Genomic DNA, 14,635 nt, shown 5'->3' with positions numbered 1-14,635 from the left:
TATATTTGAAAGTAGGAGCAAGTTTTGGAACGGAAAATACATATATTTCTTCTCTTCTAAATTTGCCACTTGTATCTATTTATGCCGGTTCTGCAGAAAGTGTTATAGATGCATCTGTGTTTCTTCCTGGAGTTTGCACAGGTGGAGGATAATTAAATAATAAGAGGCCTACTAAAGGTGCTGGATGTAGCATTTGCGTCTTCAATTCATGGCATTATCGTTTATTAAACTTTTCATATCACCTATATTGCCAATGCATTTACTTCTCTGCTAGTCTGTATTCTACTAAATAGTTATTTATCCCATAAGTAACCACTTACAAACTTAAATTACTTAAATGCCACCAATTACATGCCTTCCTGCCTACCCACAAATAGGGGACTCCATAGAATTTCTCCCTGTATATGTGCAAATCTTAAACTCAGGCCAACGTTGTCCCTGGGAATGACCATTCTAAAAACACGTGAAAGTTTGTTCACTTTTATGTGGCTGTCCATTGCATTATTTGAGAAAGAGATCTTCCAAACCTAGTTTACAGTGGAAGGCTTTTCTAAAATAAACTCATAAGTACTAAAGTCAGCAGTTAACACAAGCCAAGCCCAACTTGAATTTGCTCTTCTTTTGAAAATGGATTTTACTAAAATGGCTGTTCTGTGTGTGCATGGAGCCATATATATGTGCTTCTTTGGCAGTACTATACATATCTTAGAAAAGGCTCAGTATATATACACTTATCAACAATTTAGGCGACATCTAAAAATATATCTGTTTATTAGATCCTTCGGTAATTGACGTATTCCATCTATTGTATCCACATTTTTCTTTTGTATGCTGCATCAAACTTAATGGTATTGCAGTATAAAAGTGAGTTTTTATGTTTTTTTAATATTATGTTATTTTCTCTTTTTGTCAATAATGCTAGGTACTTTTTGCATCCACCAACCTAAATGGTTGTTATCTGACCTAGATCACCTCTACAAAGTTATTCTCTGCATCTTCATTGCCTCTAATTCTTCTCCAAGGGCCCAGTGTACTAAAAGTGGTTTCTTGCTGTACATCTAAGGCAATATTCTTGTCACACTTGCCCCCAGTGGCCAAAATGAATGCAGTTATGACCATAAGATTATCAGCCATAAAGGAGATATGAATGTTTGAGAGTTAATGACTATTCCATTAGAAGGTTAATTATTTCTTAAATTTAAAATGGAAATGACTTAGAACTTCACAAATTGTTATATCCTGAAATAAATAATAATAAAAAAAAATCTGCAAGTGTTATAATGAATTAACGTTGGCTTTTGCCATGCTGTGGTAGAGGTTTCTGCCATGGGCCGATGAAGTAAAAGCTCCAACGCTCATAGAATTCTTATGAGCGTCGGAACATTTACCTCGCTGGCCCACGATAGAACCCTTAGACTGCAATTACCGTTGTTATCTTTGAAGATTTACAACACTTTCTGTGTGATGGCAACACATCAAAATATGGTCTAAAATGACATTTCATTGGCTTTGATAAGCTCTTGTTTCTAAACCCTAATCAAAATTTTATTGAGTTTATAATGAATTCCCATCTGTGATTTCTAGGGGTCTACTGCAATGTAATTTTAATGAGCTGGCCACCACTACATGGCCCTTACACAACTGGTGGATACAGCTCCTCAATAATTCACTAGAAGAATGATTAAAAAGATCAGATGTTTACAGGCGCTTCTTCAAAGACAATTCCCATAGTTCTATAACTAGAACAGATAACAAGACACAAAGAAATATTGCAGGATCTTCAAATATAATGAACTCCTCTAGACATATCATATAGATATTATATTTATTTATGACTTTATTATAATGATATATTGTATGTAACAGGATGATGAAATTATTAGATATCACTAGACACGGATGACAATTACTGTCCAATATGATGGTGGATTTTTTTTACAGCAATGATGATAACTGGCCACCAAGAACTCGGCTTTTTAGTTTCACATAGGCTACAAAAGCAACTTTCAGATGGTAATGACTTCACCAGTACTGATGTGAAAGAATGGCCCAACTGAAGTATGCAATAGTGCTGCCTGATTCAGGGAAAAATGTTTCAATTCGATTTGGCCTATTGAATTGATTTTTCGATTCGATTCACTTTTCCTGTCCAATCGGGCGTTTTTTTTTTTTTTAATGGCCTGGCGGCCTTATTTTTATAGCCTCTTCATACACCCCACACACCTTTGCCTTCTTTAACCCCTCGCCGGTGCTGTGGTGTAAATAAAAAAAAAAAAGACTTTTCCTCTCTCTTTTAGGTCCTAGCTCATGCTCGCTAACACGAGATCAGGCAGGATACACATTTCAAATCTGATATATAGGTCCTCGTCAACTTACGACCACAATTGTTTCCGACTGACAGGTTGCAAGTCGATCTGGACGTAAGTCGGCCTATACTAACTACAGTATTTTTTACCCCTCCCCACGTACCTTTTCCCTCGTGGTCCAGCGGTGAGGGGTAAAAATAGTTAGTATGGGCTGGGATGGGAGATGGGGGAAACACGTCGTAAAGTCGAACCATCGTAAGTTGCATAGGTCATAAGTCGACAAGGACCTGAATTGTAATCACAAAATGGAAAATAAAATTATTAAATTGTCTGGTCATCTTATTATTCAAATCATGTTGGTCCCAGGCTCTGGTTTCTGTTTGTCTTCTGTTAACTCGCTCACCGGGGTCTTCTGCCCATTGACGTTTTCTTCTTTCCCCGTGCTCATCACCATTCACCTTTCATCTCTGTACCTTCTTTTCAAATGCCATATCCAACTTTCTGTTTCTTTCCCACTGTCTACCATCTCTCTGCCTTGTGCCCTGGGTCAATTCCATGCAGCATCTCTCCCTTCCTCCCCTCCATTATCATGTGAAACATTTCTCTCTCCCCATGCATCATCTCTCCCTGCCCTCCACCCTATGTCATAGAAACATAGAAACATAGAAATAGACGGCAGATAAGGGCCACGGCCCACCAAGTCTGCCCACCCCAACAACCCTCCCCTACCTCTCTCTGTGAAGAGATCCCACGTGGCGATCCCATTTTGACTTAAAATCAGGCACGCTCCTGGCCTCGACCACCTGCAGTGGAAGATTATTCCAGTGATCAACCACCCTCTCGGTGAAGAAGTATTTCCTGATGTCACCGTGTAGTTTCCCGCCCCTGATTTTCCACGGATGCCCTCTTGTTGCCGTGGGGCCTTTGAAAAAGAAGATATCCTCCTCCACCTCTATACGGCCCGTGAGATATTTGAACGTCTCGATCATGTCCCCCCTCTCTCTGCGTTCCTCGAGTGAGTATAGCTGCAATTTTTTCAGCCTTTCCTCATACGGGAGATCCTTGAGCCCCGAGAACATCTGGGTGGCCATACGCTGGACCGACTCAAGTCTCAGCACATCTTTGCGGTAATGCGGCCTCCAAAATTGTACACAGTACTCCAGATGGGGTCTCACCATGGATCTGTACAATGGCATAATGACTTCGGGCTTCCGGCTGACGAAACCCCTACGTATACAACCTATGATTTGTCTAGCCTTAGATGAAGCTTTCTCCACTTGCTTGGCAGTCTTCATGTCCTCACTGATGATCACCCCTAAGTCACGTTCTGCTACAGTCCTTTGTAGGAGTTTACCATTAAAGATGTACGTCTTGCATGGATTTTGGCTGCCCAGGTGCATGACTTTACATTTTCCGGTATTGAAACTGAGTTGCCAGGTCCTGGACCAGTGCTCCAGTAGGAGTAGGTCGTGCACCATACTGTCAGGCATTGAGTTTCCGTCTGGCCCTGTGCTTTGGTCTGACGTATTCCTGCCTACTACATTGCATAGTTTGGCGTCATCGGCGAATAGCGCTATTTTACCTTGAAGTCCCTCAGCCAAGTCCATTATGAAGATGTTGAATAGGATCGGGCCCAAGACCGAGCCCTGCGGCACTCCACTGATCACCTCCGTCTTTTCGGAGGGGGTGCCGTTCACCATCACCCTTTGAAGCCTACCTCCAAGCCAGTCCCTAACCCATGCTGTCAATGTGTCTCCTAATCCTATAGAGCTCATCTTGTTCAACAACCTGCGGTGTGGCACGCTATCAATTGCTTTGCTGAAATCCAAGTATACGATGTCTAGGGACTCCCCAACATCCAGCTTCCCTGTCACCCAATCAAAGAAACTGATTAGGTTAGATTGGCAGGACCTCCCCTTAGTAAATCCATGTTGACGCGTATCTCGTAGATTCTCCTCGTCTAAGATCGTATCCAATTGGCGTTTGATTAGAGTTTCCATTAGCTTGTTCACTATTGACGTGAGACTCACTGGTCTGTAGTTAGCAGCCTCCGTCCTGCATCCTTTTTTGTGGAGTGGAATGACGTTAGCTGTTTTCCAGTCCAATGGGACTTTACCTGTACTAAGGGAGAGATTGAAGAGCGCGGATAGCGGTTCTGCCAAGACGTCACTTAATTCCCTGAGTACCCTGGGGTGTAGGTTGTCTGGCCCCATTGCTTTGTTAACCTTGAGATTAGATAGTTCAAAGTGGACAGTGCTGGGTGTAAACTCGAAATTTCGAAATGGGTCTGCAGAGCTATCCCTTGTCTGCAGCTGAGGGCCGGATCCCGGCGCCTCACGGGTGAAGACTGAGCAGAAGTATTCATTTAATAGTTCAGCCTTTTCAGAGTCTGATTCTACATAGTTCCCGTCTGGTTTCTTAAGGCGTACTATCCCGCCTGTGTTTCTGTTTCTGTCACTAATATACCTGAAGAGGGGTTTATTGCCCTTCTTGATGTTTTTCGCTAGATTCTCCTCCATTCTAAATTTGGCCTCTTTGACCTTTGTCCAACATTTCTCTCTCTCTCTTATCCAAGCATGTTTCCCCCTCCTCCCCCTGTGCCACCATCTTTCCTTCCTCTCACCCTCTCCTCCCCCTGTGCCACCAGCTTTCCTTCCTGAAATTCCTTTCACCCCTTCTCCCCGCTCTGTGCCACCAACTTTCCTTCCTCTCTTCCCCTGTAAGCCAAGGTTTGCTTCTTCGGGTTGCTGTATCGGCAGTGACTCTCACATGCCTCCTGCCACTAACCCAGAATACTCCCTTCTGCTGCAGAGATACTTCTGGGTCAGATGTAGGCAATGTGTGGGAATTGCTGCCAATACTGCAACTTTTTTGGGGGGATGCCTTTGTTAAATAGCCCAACTATAGATGCATTTTTTGAACTTTTCATGTAGATGCGCTGTTATAAAACTAGCTCTCAGAAGACCACCTGATCTTTAATTGGCTTGCATACTTTTCCACAAATTTCTGTGCCCCTGGGTTCATATTAATTCATTTTCTGGGAGAGTATTAGCAAACATTTATAGAAATTAACATCGTGATCAGAAAATAATGGGTATACATTGAAGGAACTAAGGCCCCTGGGCAGGCTTGCACGGCCTGTGTCCCGTAGGTGGACATTCAGTTGAGGACGGGCTGGGGAGGGCTTCAATGGCTGGGACGGTTAAGATGGGCTGGAGTGAGCTTTGATGGAGACTCCAGTAGGTGGAACCTAAGCACACTACCGGGCAGGGCTCTGGGTTTCTGGCCCAGAAATATCTAAGAAAAAGGACCATTTAAACTAAATGAATTTATGGAGCATGTATGGTTGGGCAGACTGGATGAGCCATTCGGGTCATTATCTGCCGTCATTTACTATGTCACTATGTAATTATTATTCTTTTTTTTTTTAGCTGAACATAGACTGCACTAATCAGTTCAGTAGCTCTGCACCAGTTCAGCTCCAGTACTCCCACGATGCCGGTCTGTCGTGGTCACTGGTAAAAGAAGGATGCTACTCTGCATCCCCTGGAACAAAAGGCTGTGAAGGAAGCTCTCAAGAACTAGGTGAACCAACTGTGTACTACACTGGAGACTTTGAAGACTGGAGAAGGATTACTATTATCATACCAAAATCTCTTGCTGCCAGGTAGGAATTTCCTATTTTCCTAACATAAGAACATAAGATGTTGCCTCCGCTGGGTCAGACCAGAGGTCCATCGTGCCCAACAGCCCGCTCCCGCGGCGGTCCATCAGGTCCATGACCTGTAAAGTCTGAAACCCTTCATTCCCCTTTTTCCTTCTATCTATTAACCTTTCATAGTCCTATCTCTACCTCTGTCTGTATCCCTCAATCCCCGAATCCTTCAGGAATGTATCCAATCCCTCTTTGAAACCCCGTAATGTACTCTGTCCTATCACAACCTCCGGAAGCGCATTCCAGGTGTCCACCACCCTCTGGGTGAAAAATAATTTCCTAGCATTAGTTCTGAACCTGTCCCCTTTCAATATCTCTGAGTGCCCCTTTGTTCTTGTGGTTCCCACTAGGCTGAAGAATCTGTCCATCTCCACCTTCTCTATGCCTTTCATGATCTTGTATGTCTCTATCATGTCTCCTCTGAGTCTCTGCTTCTCCAGGGAGAAGAGCCCTAACCTTTCTAACCTGTCTGCGTATGGAAGATTTTCCATACCTTTTATCATTTTTGTCGCTCTTCTCTGAACCCTCTCAAGTATCACCTTGTAATATATTAATTCATTCATTCATTTACATATTTTTTAAAAAGCTAGACTGCGCTATCCCGGGTACTAGACAATTTACAACTTAAAATACATTAAAAAAAAAAAAATCAAAACTTTTATTACCGATTTAGTGCGCGCTACAGATTAGCACGCGATAAATGTTAAGGTGCCCATTATATTCTATGGGCACCTTAGCATTTAGTGCGTGCTAAATTGATTAGCGCGCCTTAGTAAAAGAACCCCTAAATAATTCAAACATAAAACAAATTAAATAGTAAAACAAATAAAAAAAAATGATGCAATGTTCATTTAAAAGCAGCTATAGAAAGAAAGCTTTAAGATGCTTACAAAATTGTAAATTGTTCTCTTTGAAACATCTCGCATAATAATAGACTCATTGCAGGTTTTAGAGCAGTGACTCTCAGCCAGGGTGTTGCAACACTCTGGTGTTTCACATGGACCCTGGAAGGGTGTCAAAGACAGTGGCTCTGAGGGGGTGGCAGCAGTAGCAGCATGAAGCACAAAGGCAAAAGGACGCAACCGCACAAACCCCAGCAGTTTTCTCTTTTGAGTGCTGCCCCTTCCGTGCATTGCAGTTTCAAGCGGCGCTTAATAGGATTCCATTCTACTGCAACCTGAGGAAGGAATACAACTCACAGAAAATTAAGGCAGGCTGCTGGGGTTTGTGTGGCCACTTCTGCCCCATTAGAAGGAAGAGTGAGGATGTGCTGCATTATTAGGAAGAGAAGGGGAGAGATGAGATACTGCATTTTAGGGGAGAAAAGGAAGATGCACTATAACGGGGGAAGGCGAGAGGGGAAATTCTACACTATAGGAGGGTAAAGGGGAGAGGCGAGATGCTGCACTGTGAGGGGGAAGGGGAGAGGGGAAATGCTCCACTGAAATGAGGAAGGAGAGAGGTGAGATGCTGTAGTATAAAGGAGGGAAGGAGTGGGAGATGCTTCACTGTAAGGGGGATAAGGAGAGAGGAGATGCACTAGAAAAAGGAAAGGGAAATGGGAGATATACTTTAAGGGGGAAAGGCAGTTGCTGCACTGTAAGACGGAAAAGAAGAGAAGAGATGCTGCACTGTAAGGGGGAAAGAAAGAGAGATGTACAGAGGGAGAGAGGGAGAGGGGTGGGAGAGGAGAGATGCACTGGGAGGGAGAATGGGATACACTTTAAGGGGGAAGGGATGCTGACTTGTAAGAGGGAAGGAGAGATGGAAGACAATGCATTGTAGCAAAAGGAGTACAGGGTAAATGGGAGGGAGAAGATGCTATATCTTAAGGGGAAAGAGGAGGGGAACAAGCACTGTGGGGGTAGGGGAAGAGTAGATGATGCTGAATTGTTGGGGAGAAGAGAAAAACATTTCAGGAAGATGTTAGACTACAAGGGTGTGGGGAAAGAGGAGGATGGAGGTCAAGCTAAGTTTGAAGGGTGGAAGGAGGGAGATGGAGGAGAGATGTAGGGATTGGTGAAACCATGTGAAAAAGACCATGGAAGGTTGTCATGTTGATGAGTGAAAGAAGGATAGTGAAAGATAGAAGGGAATAAGAGGCTGGAAAGAAATGAAATAGAAAATGGGAGAGCTAGGGGTGAGATAAAAAGATGGAAGATGGGAGCATGAGAAAAGATAATATTTGAATGGACAGAGAAGCAGAAAAGAAATAGGAGGAAAGAGATAAAAAGGAATGATTAATATGTCAGAGGTACAGCGAGGGAATGAAACAACACAGGAGGAGACAGGTGGACTGTACCCACTGGAAAGAGAGTAAGCAGAAGACAGTAAAGCAGAAAAGAAAAACCGAGACCAACAATTGAAAAATAAAATCTCCAGACAACAAAGATAGAATAAAGTGTTTTATTTTTAATTTATTAACTGAAATATGTTAGCTTTGGGAAATATGCATCACTGGATAAGCTAAACAAGCTTGAGCTTAGAACCTAATGTTTATTCTGTATTACATTAATGATAGCGTGGTTTTTAGCGTCGTTCGTGGCTGTAACAGCTCCATTGCTCATAGAATTCCTATAAGCATAGGAGCTGTTACTGCCGCAACCGGCGCTAAAAACTGTACTACACTTTTGTAAAAGGGGAGGAATGTTTGTATGTAATATAGCATTTTATGCCTACTCTTTCACAAGCATAGAAGGCTATTAAACCTAAAATTCACTTCCTGCTTAACCAAGGGGAGCCACTTAACTGTTACAGCTTAGGAGCCAGAATATAAATCCAGCCCTTCCGAAGCACCCTCTTATAAAATCACCCCTTAATTATAAGAATGTTTATAGAAACATGATGGCAGATAAAGGCCAAATGGCCCATCCAATCTGCTCATCCAGAGCATCCACCATCTCCTTCTCTCCCTAAGAGATCCCACATCCTTCTCCCATGCTATCTTAAATTTAGATACAGTCTTCATCTCTACCACCTCTACTGGGAGACTATTCCACACATCAACCATCCTTTCTGTAAAGAAGTATTTCCTTCTGGAGCTTTCCTTCCTTTGCAAAAGACTCACCTCCCATACATTAATGCTACATAGATATTTAAACCTCTCTATCATATTCCCTCTCCCCGTCATTTATGGTATAGTATTTTACCTTTAGAGTCCATTTTTCATAAGAGACAGAATCATTGTTTACTGGCTCTGTGGTAGACACAGGCATAATGCTGTGTCATCATGAAATCTCAGTTTTCTAACATAGAAGAATGCCAGTATTAAGGAAGCATGACAGTGCATGGAAGACCGGTGAAAATAACCCAATTAAGTTGAAGGGGCTCTCTTCCCAACCTCATTTGTATTTTCAAATGATGTTTGTCTGACTAAATTCAATTAATTTAATTTTTTTTAGGTCATGTAATATAAACACGTCTTCTTTTTTCAGGCCCTAGTAATAATCACATGAGGGAGTTGAAGCACTCTCTGCTTCTGTCAGCTAGACAGTGTCTGTTCCAAAATATTTCCAGATGGTTTGCAACTCTAGCACAGCGAGGACTTGTTTTTCACAGGTCTTCATTTCCTTCCAGCTGCTCCGAGGAACAATATAACACAGCACCTCTTTATAGAATTGATTTATCCCCTATTCGCTGTTCACCATAATGACAAAATCTGTCTTCTGTTGTGGGGGGGAAAACCCTCCAAAGAGGTTTAGGTGGTCGTTGGCAGCAGTGGCAACTTTGGACTTATAAATCATTAAATATAGCTAAAGGTATCCATCCAAAAAGAGGGCAGGATTTGGCACATTCTAGTGAGCAATGCCACATAGATGTATATATCTAAGCAATGATACTGAGCTGCTTAATGTATATGTTATACAGGTCCTCAAAATAATAAGTCAAAGACCAATAACCCTCCTATTATGATGTATGTAAGAAGGAATTCTTTTCAAAATCTTCTTCTGTAGATACTTATTTTTATATACAGGCTAAAAGACCTCAAGTGTTCATGGCCGTCTGTCTTTGGAACAAGTCCTGCCAGAACGACCACCTGTGAACTATCATTAGTCTCGTATGCCTTTCTTTGTATGTTATCCTTTGTCACTGTTAAATTCTTTTTTTTATTGCTAACTTTTTTATTTTTAACGTCTAAATTTTGAAATTTAGGCCCTCTTTTACTAAGGCGCACTAATCGAATTAGCGCGCGCTGAGCGCTAACTCTTGCACGTTAGCGCGCCTTTGTAAAAGAGGGAGATTAGTGATATAGCAAGTACTGAATCTAAATAGGTGTTGCTTCAATATACAGGCTTATTAACTTCATAGAGCCTAAAGTGCTTAGCTTTTTTTGAAGCCAATGTAGTAGCAGCACTGGCAGCTTCTAGCTGTGTGGAATGTTATACCAGTAACATTATCAAATGTTGCCCATGGTTAAAGACCAAGCAAGCCCCTATTCAAGCCCATTTTATAAAGAGGGGTACTTTCAATATGATGTCTAAATCCTATTTTGGATGTTTGGGGAAATGTCCCTGTGGGTGGGTAAGTAGCTAAGCTCAGGGAGGGGGGGGAGGTGCTGGAACTGGGGGGGGGGCATATGCAAGTGAGTATGCACGCATGCACTGGTGTGGGGGAGGGGCCAAATGGCCCATCCAATCTGCTCATCCAGAGCATCCACCATCTCCTTCTCTCCCTAAGAGATCCCACATCCTTCTCCCATGCTATCTTAAATTTAGATACAGTCTTCATCTCTACCACCTCTACCGGGAGACTATTCCACACATCAACCATCCTTTCTGTAAAGAAGTATTTCCTTCTGGAGCTTTCCTTCCTTTGCAAAAGACTCACCTCCCAGGAGGGGGGCAACTCGGCTTTCCCATCCTGGACCAACTGAGTACCAGCTATGCCTACCTATTATATAATTACCACTTCACATTAAAAGTTTGGAAGTTATGTCTAATTTCGATAAAACCACGTTTTAGGATGGTAAACCAGTTTTCGTTTGTGATAGTTTAAGGTTCTGTGAACTTTACATGAAAGTACAGCGCCATAGACTTAACCCCAGGCGCTGTGATCCCATGTCAGAGAAAGGGAAGTGATAACATTTATGTAAATAAATATTTAAAATGAGCAAGCATAATAACATAGTGACATAGTAGATGACGGCAGATAAAGACCCGAATGGTCCATCCAGTCTGCCCTTCCTGATTCAATTTAAATTTTTTTAAATATTTTTCTTCTTAGCTATTTCTGGGCAAGAATCCAAAGCTCTGCCTGGCACTGTGCTTGGGTTCCAACTGCCAAAATCTCCGTCAAAACTCACTCCAGCCCATCTGCACCTGGTTCATAGTCTAAAGCGCGCGAGGACAAAGGCGCGCCGACAACCGAGCGCGGACAACTGAGCGCAGGACTTCATCGCGCCGAAGAAAAAACGTATTTTAAAGGGCTCCGACAGGGGATGTTGGTGGGGAACCCCCCACACACTTTACTTAATAGAGATTGCGCTGGCGTTGTGGGGGGTTTGGGGGGTACGGGAAACTTAACTTTTTCCCTGTTTTTTAGGGAAGAAGTTAAGTTTTCAGTATAATGTGGGGGGGTTACACCCCCCACCCCCCCAACATGGCAGCGTGAGGCAGCGTGATCCCTATTAAGTAGAGTGGGGGGGTTCCCCCCCACACTCCCCGTCAGAGCCCTTTAAAATACGGGTTTTCTTCGGCACGATTAAGCCCTGCACTCAGTTATCCGCGCTCGGTTGTCGGCGCGCCTTTGTCCTCGCGCGCTTGTGACCCATCACCTCTACACCCTCCCAGCCATTGAAGTCCTCTCCAGCCCATCCTCCCCCAAACGGCCATATACAGACACAGACCGTGCAAGTCTGCCCAGTACTGGCCTTAGACGTAGCAGAAACTATTGAAATTGGATGGGACATACCTTACAAGCATGATCTTGTAAGGGGGGGGGCAGTCTGCCCTGAGCACCATCTTGGTTGGGGTGCCGGCACCCATCCGCCTCGCCAATCCCTGCTCCTTCCCTACCCCCCACTACCACGCACGCGCACCCCTTCCCCCCATGCCCCTTTAACGTTCGCAGCGCCAGCAGCAAATCCCCACCTGCTGCTCACGCCAGCGTTGGCTCTTCCTCTGATGTCACTTCTTGGACCACGCCTAGGAAGTGATGTCAGGAAGAGCCGATGTTTGGCGCAAGCAGCAGGTTGGGGGTTGTTGCTCGCGCCGCGAACGTTACAGAAGCATGAGGGAAGGGGGCAGGGAAGAAGCGGATGGGATGGTGGGGGGAGCACCAACGCCCTGGGTGCCTCTCACCCTCACTATGCCACTGTGTCCATGTTCTGTACATAGAAGCCAGCTCTGAGGGTGCCAGTGGGTGCTGAGCACGCCCCCCCCCCCCCAGTATTGAGCAAGCTCCTTTGTTATGTCTAGAGAGGGATAATTTGGAATGGGTATCACACCGCTAACTATTCTGAGATGTTCTCTGTCCATATAACCACAGTCTATAGTGGAGGAAGGAGTGGCCTTGTGGTTAGCGCTGCAGCCTCAGCATCCTGAGGTTGTGGGTTCATATTCCACGCTGCTCCTTGCGGCCCTGGGCAAGTCACTTAATCCCCTCATTGCCCCAGTTACACTAGATAGAGTTTGAGCCCACTGGAACAAATAGGGAAATATGATAAAAGTACCTGAATGTAAACCACATAGGATATAAGTGGTATATAATATAAATAAATAAAATACTTAAGTACCTGATAGGTAACCTTGATAGGCAGTATATAAATACCTAAATAAATAATGGTTAGCATGGCACCATAGATATCAAAGGATGGAAACAGAGACTGTGGTTGAATTCAAGAGGGCCTGGGATAGGCACGTGGGATCTCTCGAAGAAAGAGATAATGGATGGGTAGACTAGATGGGCCATTTGGCCTTTATCTGCCTTCATATTTCTATGAGGAACAGGTGAAAATGTGGCTGGACCTTAAGAGTAAAAGAAACTTCACAAGCCAGTAAGGACATGTGGATCGTGTTCCCTATTTCTATTGTCTATACTGTTCCAGACAAGATGCCTTTTGCTATGCATGATACATATGTGGAGACTTTGAGACCACCTGTGAGGAGAAACTGTACTAATACACAGTTCCTGTTTCTTCTTTCAATCCAGTAAGACCAGATTCCGCTGGATTCAGGAGAGCAGTTCTCAAAAGAATGCTCCCCCTTTTGGCCTGGATGGGGTGTACATCTCTGAGCCATGTCCCAACTACTGCAATGGCCACGGGGACTGCATATCTGGAGTGTGCTTCTGTGACTTGGGATTTACAGGTGAGGATGCCTAACCTTCTTGATTACTTTACGTTCCTAGTTAAAAAGAGTAAAGTTCAGGTGCAACGTCTCGTATCCTCCCTCAAGGATTTTGAAGCCTTTGTACGATTTTAGAATTATTGTCTTCACAATTGAATTAGGGCTCAGTGGGCTATAACAAGAAATAAAGCACTTGTTGCAGGTTTCTGTGTCTCGCTGCGTCTTGTCAGGTAGAAACCGACGTTTCAGCCACCATGCTGTGGCTTTCTTCAGGGCGTGCTGTGAGGTCTGCAGGTTGTCTTTATAGATAGTGGATCCACCGATCTGATTGGGAACAGGGCAGTCCATTGGTCACCAAGTTGAATTTTGGTGGGAAAGTCAGTTGGTCACCAATTTGAATTTTCATAGGAAAAAGTCAGTTGGTCACCAATTTGAATTATGCTGGGAAAATCAGTTGGTTTCTTTTTTTGCCCCATAGAAAGGAAAAATCTCTGGAGAGTTTAGGATTCTTTTTGGGGGGAGTTGGTTTGTTTGTCTTGCCCCTTCTTCTTGGAATGTCCTACAAGCTACGATAAGGAAAGAAGAGAGTTTTAAACATGTTTAAATTGCTTTTTAAAAAAGTTATATTTTTAAGGATGCGTTTAATTTACAGGATGCAGATCTGGTGAGGATTTATTCAACTTGTAATGATCGGGCGGGGATTAACCCTTTTGGGTTGGTATGATATATCTTTTTTGGGTAAAAGTTAGGTCTGTGCTATCATCATTTTTGAGTTCTTATTTCTATTTCTTTTATGATTGTAGATTGTTAACCACTGGATACAGAAAGTGGTAGGCGGTGTAAAAATGTTTTAATAAACAGACACATAATACATTAGTATTGATTGAGACCTTTGTGGCAAGCAACCTACCAGGGATTTTATTTCTGTGCAAAAATGGAAGTCATGAAGATTTAGCAAAGCATTCATTGTGCTATCTCACCTTGAGAAACTGCTGTATGCAGAGAGCTGAGACAATTTTTTTATTTTTTAAAGGCTGGAAAAAATATTATAATCTAAAACGTCTGTATTGGAAACTTCTTTAGACCGGCTTCACAAAACTTTTATAGCTTTTTGGTCCCTTGGCCTTAGGATGACATGTGATCAGGACCAAACATATGTTATGACAGGCCTTCTGTGGAAAATCCTGCTCATTTGTGGTTTGAGATTATTATTTTTTCCAAACTGTGATTGACACGCAACTAATTATGCATGCTGCCTTCCGGAATCATCTGCAGCAAGGGAGCAACAGCTGAGCGTGTTTTGCTGTTCCAATTACACCATGCTGCTA

General features: G+C 43.2%; 1 protein-coding gene across 1 annotated transcript in view; it reads left to right on the top strand.

Annotated features, from left to right (window-relative positions):
• The window catches only part of RELN (reelin), a 534,390-nt gene that overhangs the window by 359,399 nt on the left and 160,356 nt on the right, over positions 1-14,635 (top strand). Inside the window, exons 28-29 of the mRNA XM_033958706.1 lie at positions 5,738-5,973; positions 13,171-13,328. Of these exons, the coding sequence (XP_033814597.1) occupies positions 5,738-5,973; positions 13,171-13,328 (394 nt within the window). The remainder of the gene's footprint in view (positions 1-5,737; positions 5,974-13,170; positions 13,329-14,635) is intronic.

Source organism: Geotrypetes seraphini, chromosome 9 (genome assembly GCF_902459505.1).
Source record: "Geotrypetes seraphini chromosome 9, aGeoSer1.1, whole genome shotgun sequence".
NCBI lineage: Eukaryota > Metazoa > Chordata > Amphibia > Gymnophiona > Dermophiidae > Geotrypetes > Geotrypetes seraphini.
The sequence above is the reverse complement of the archived record's forward strand: the minus strand, read 5'-3'. Positions and strand labels throughout refer to the sequence as shown.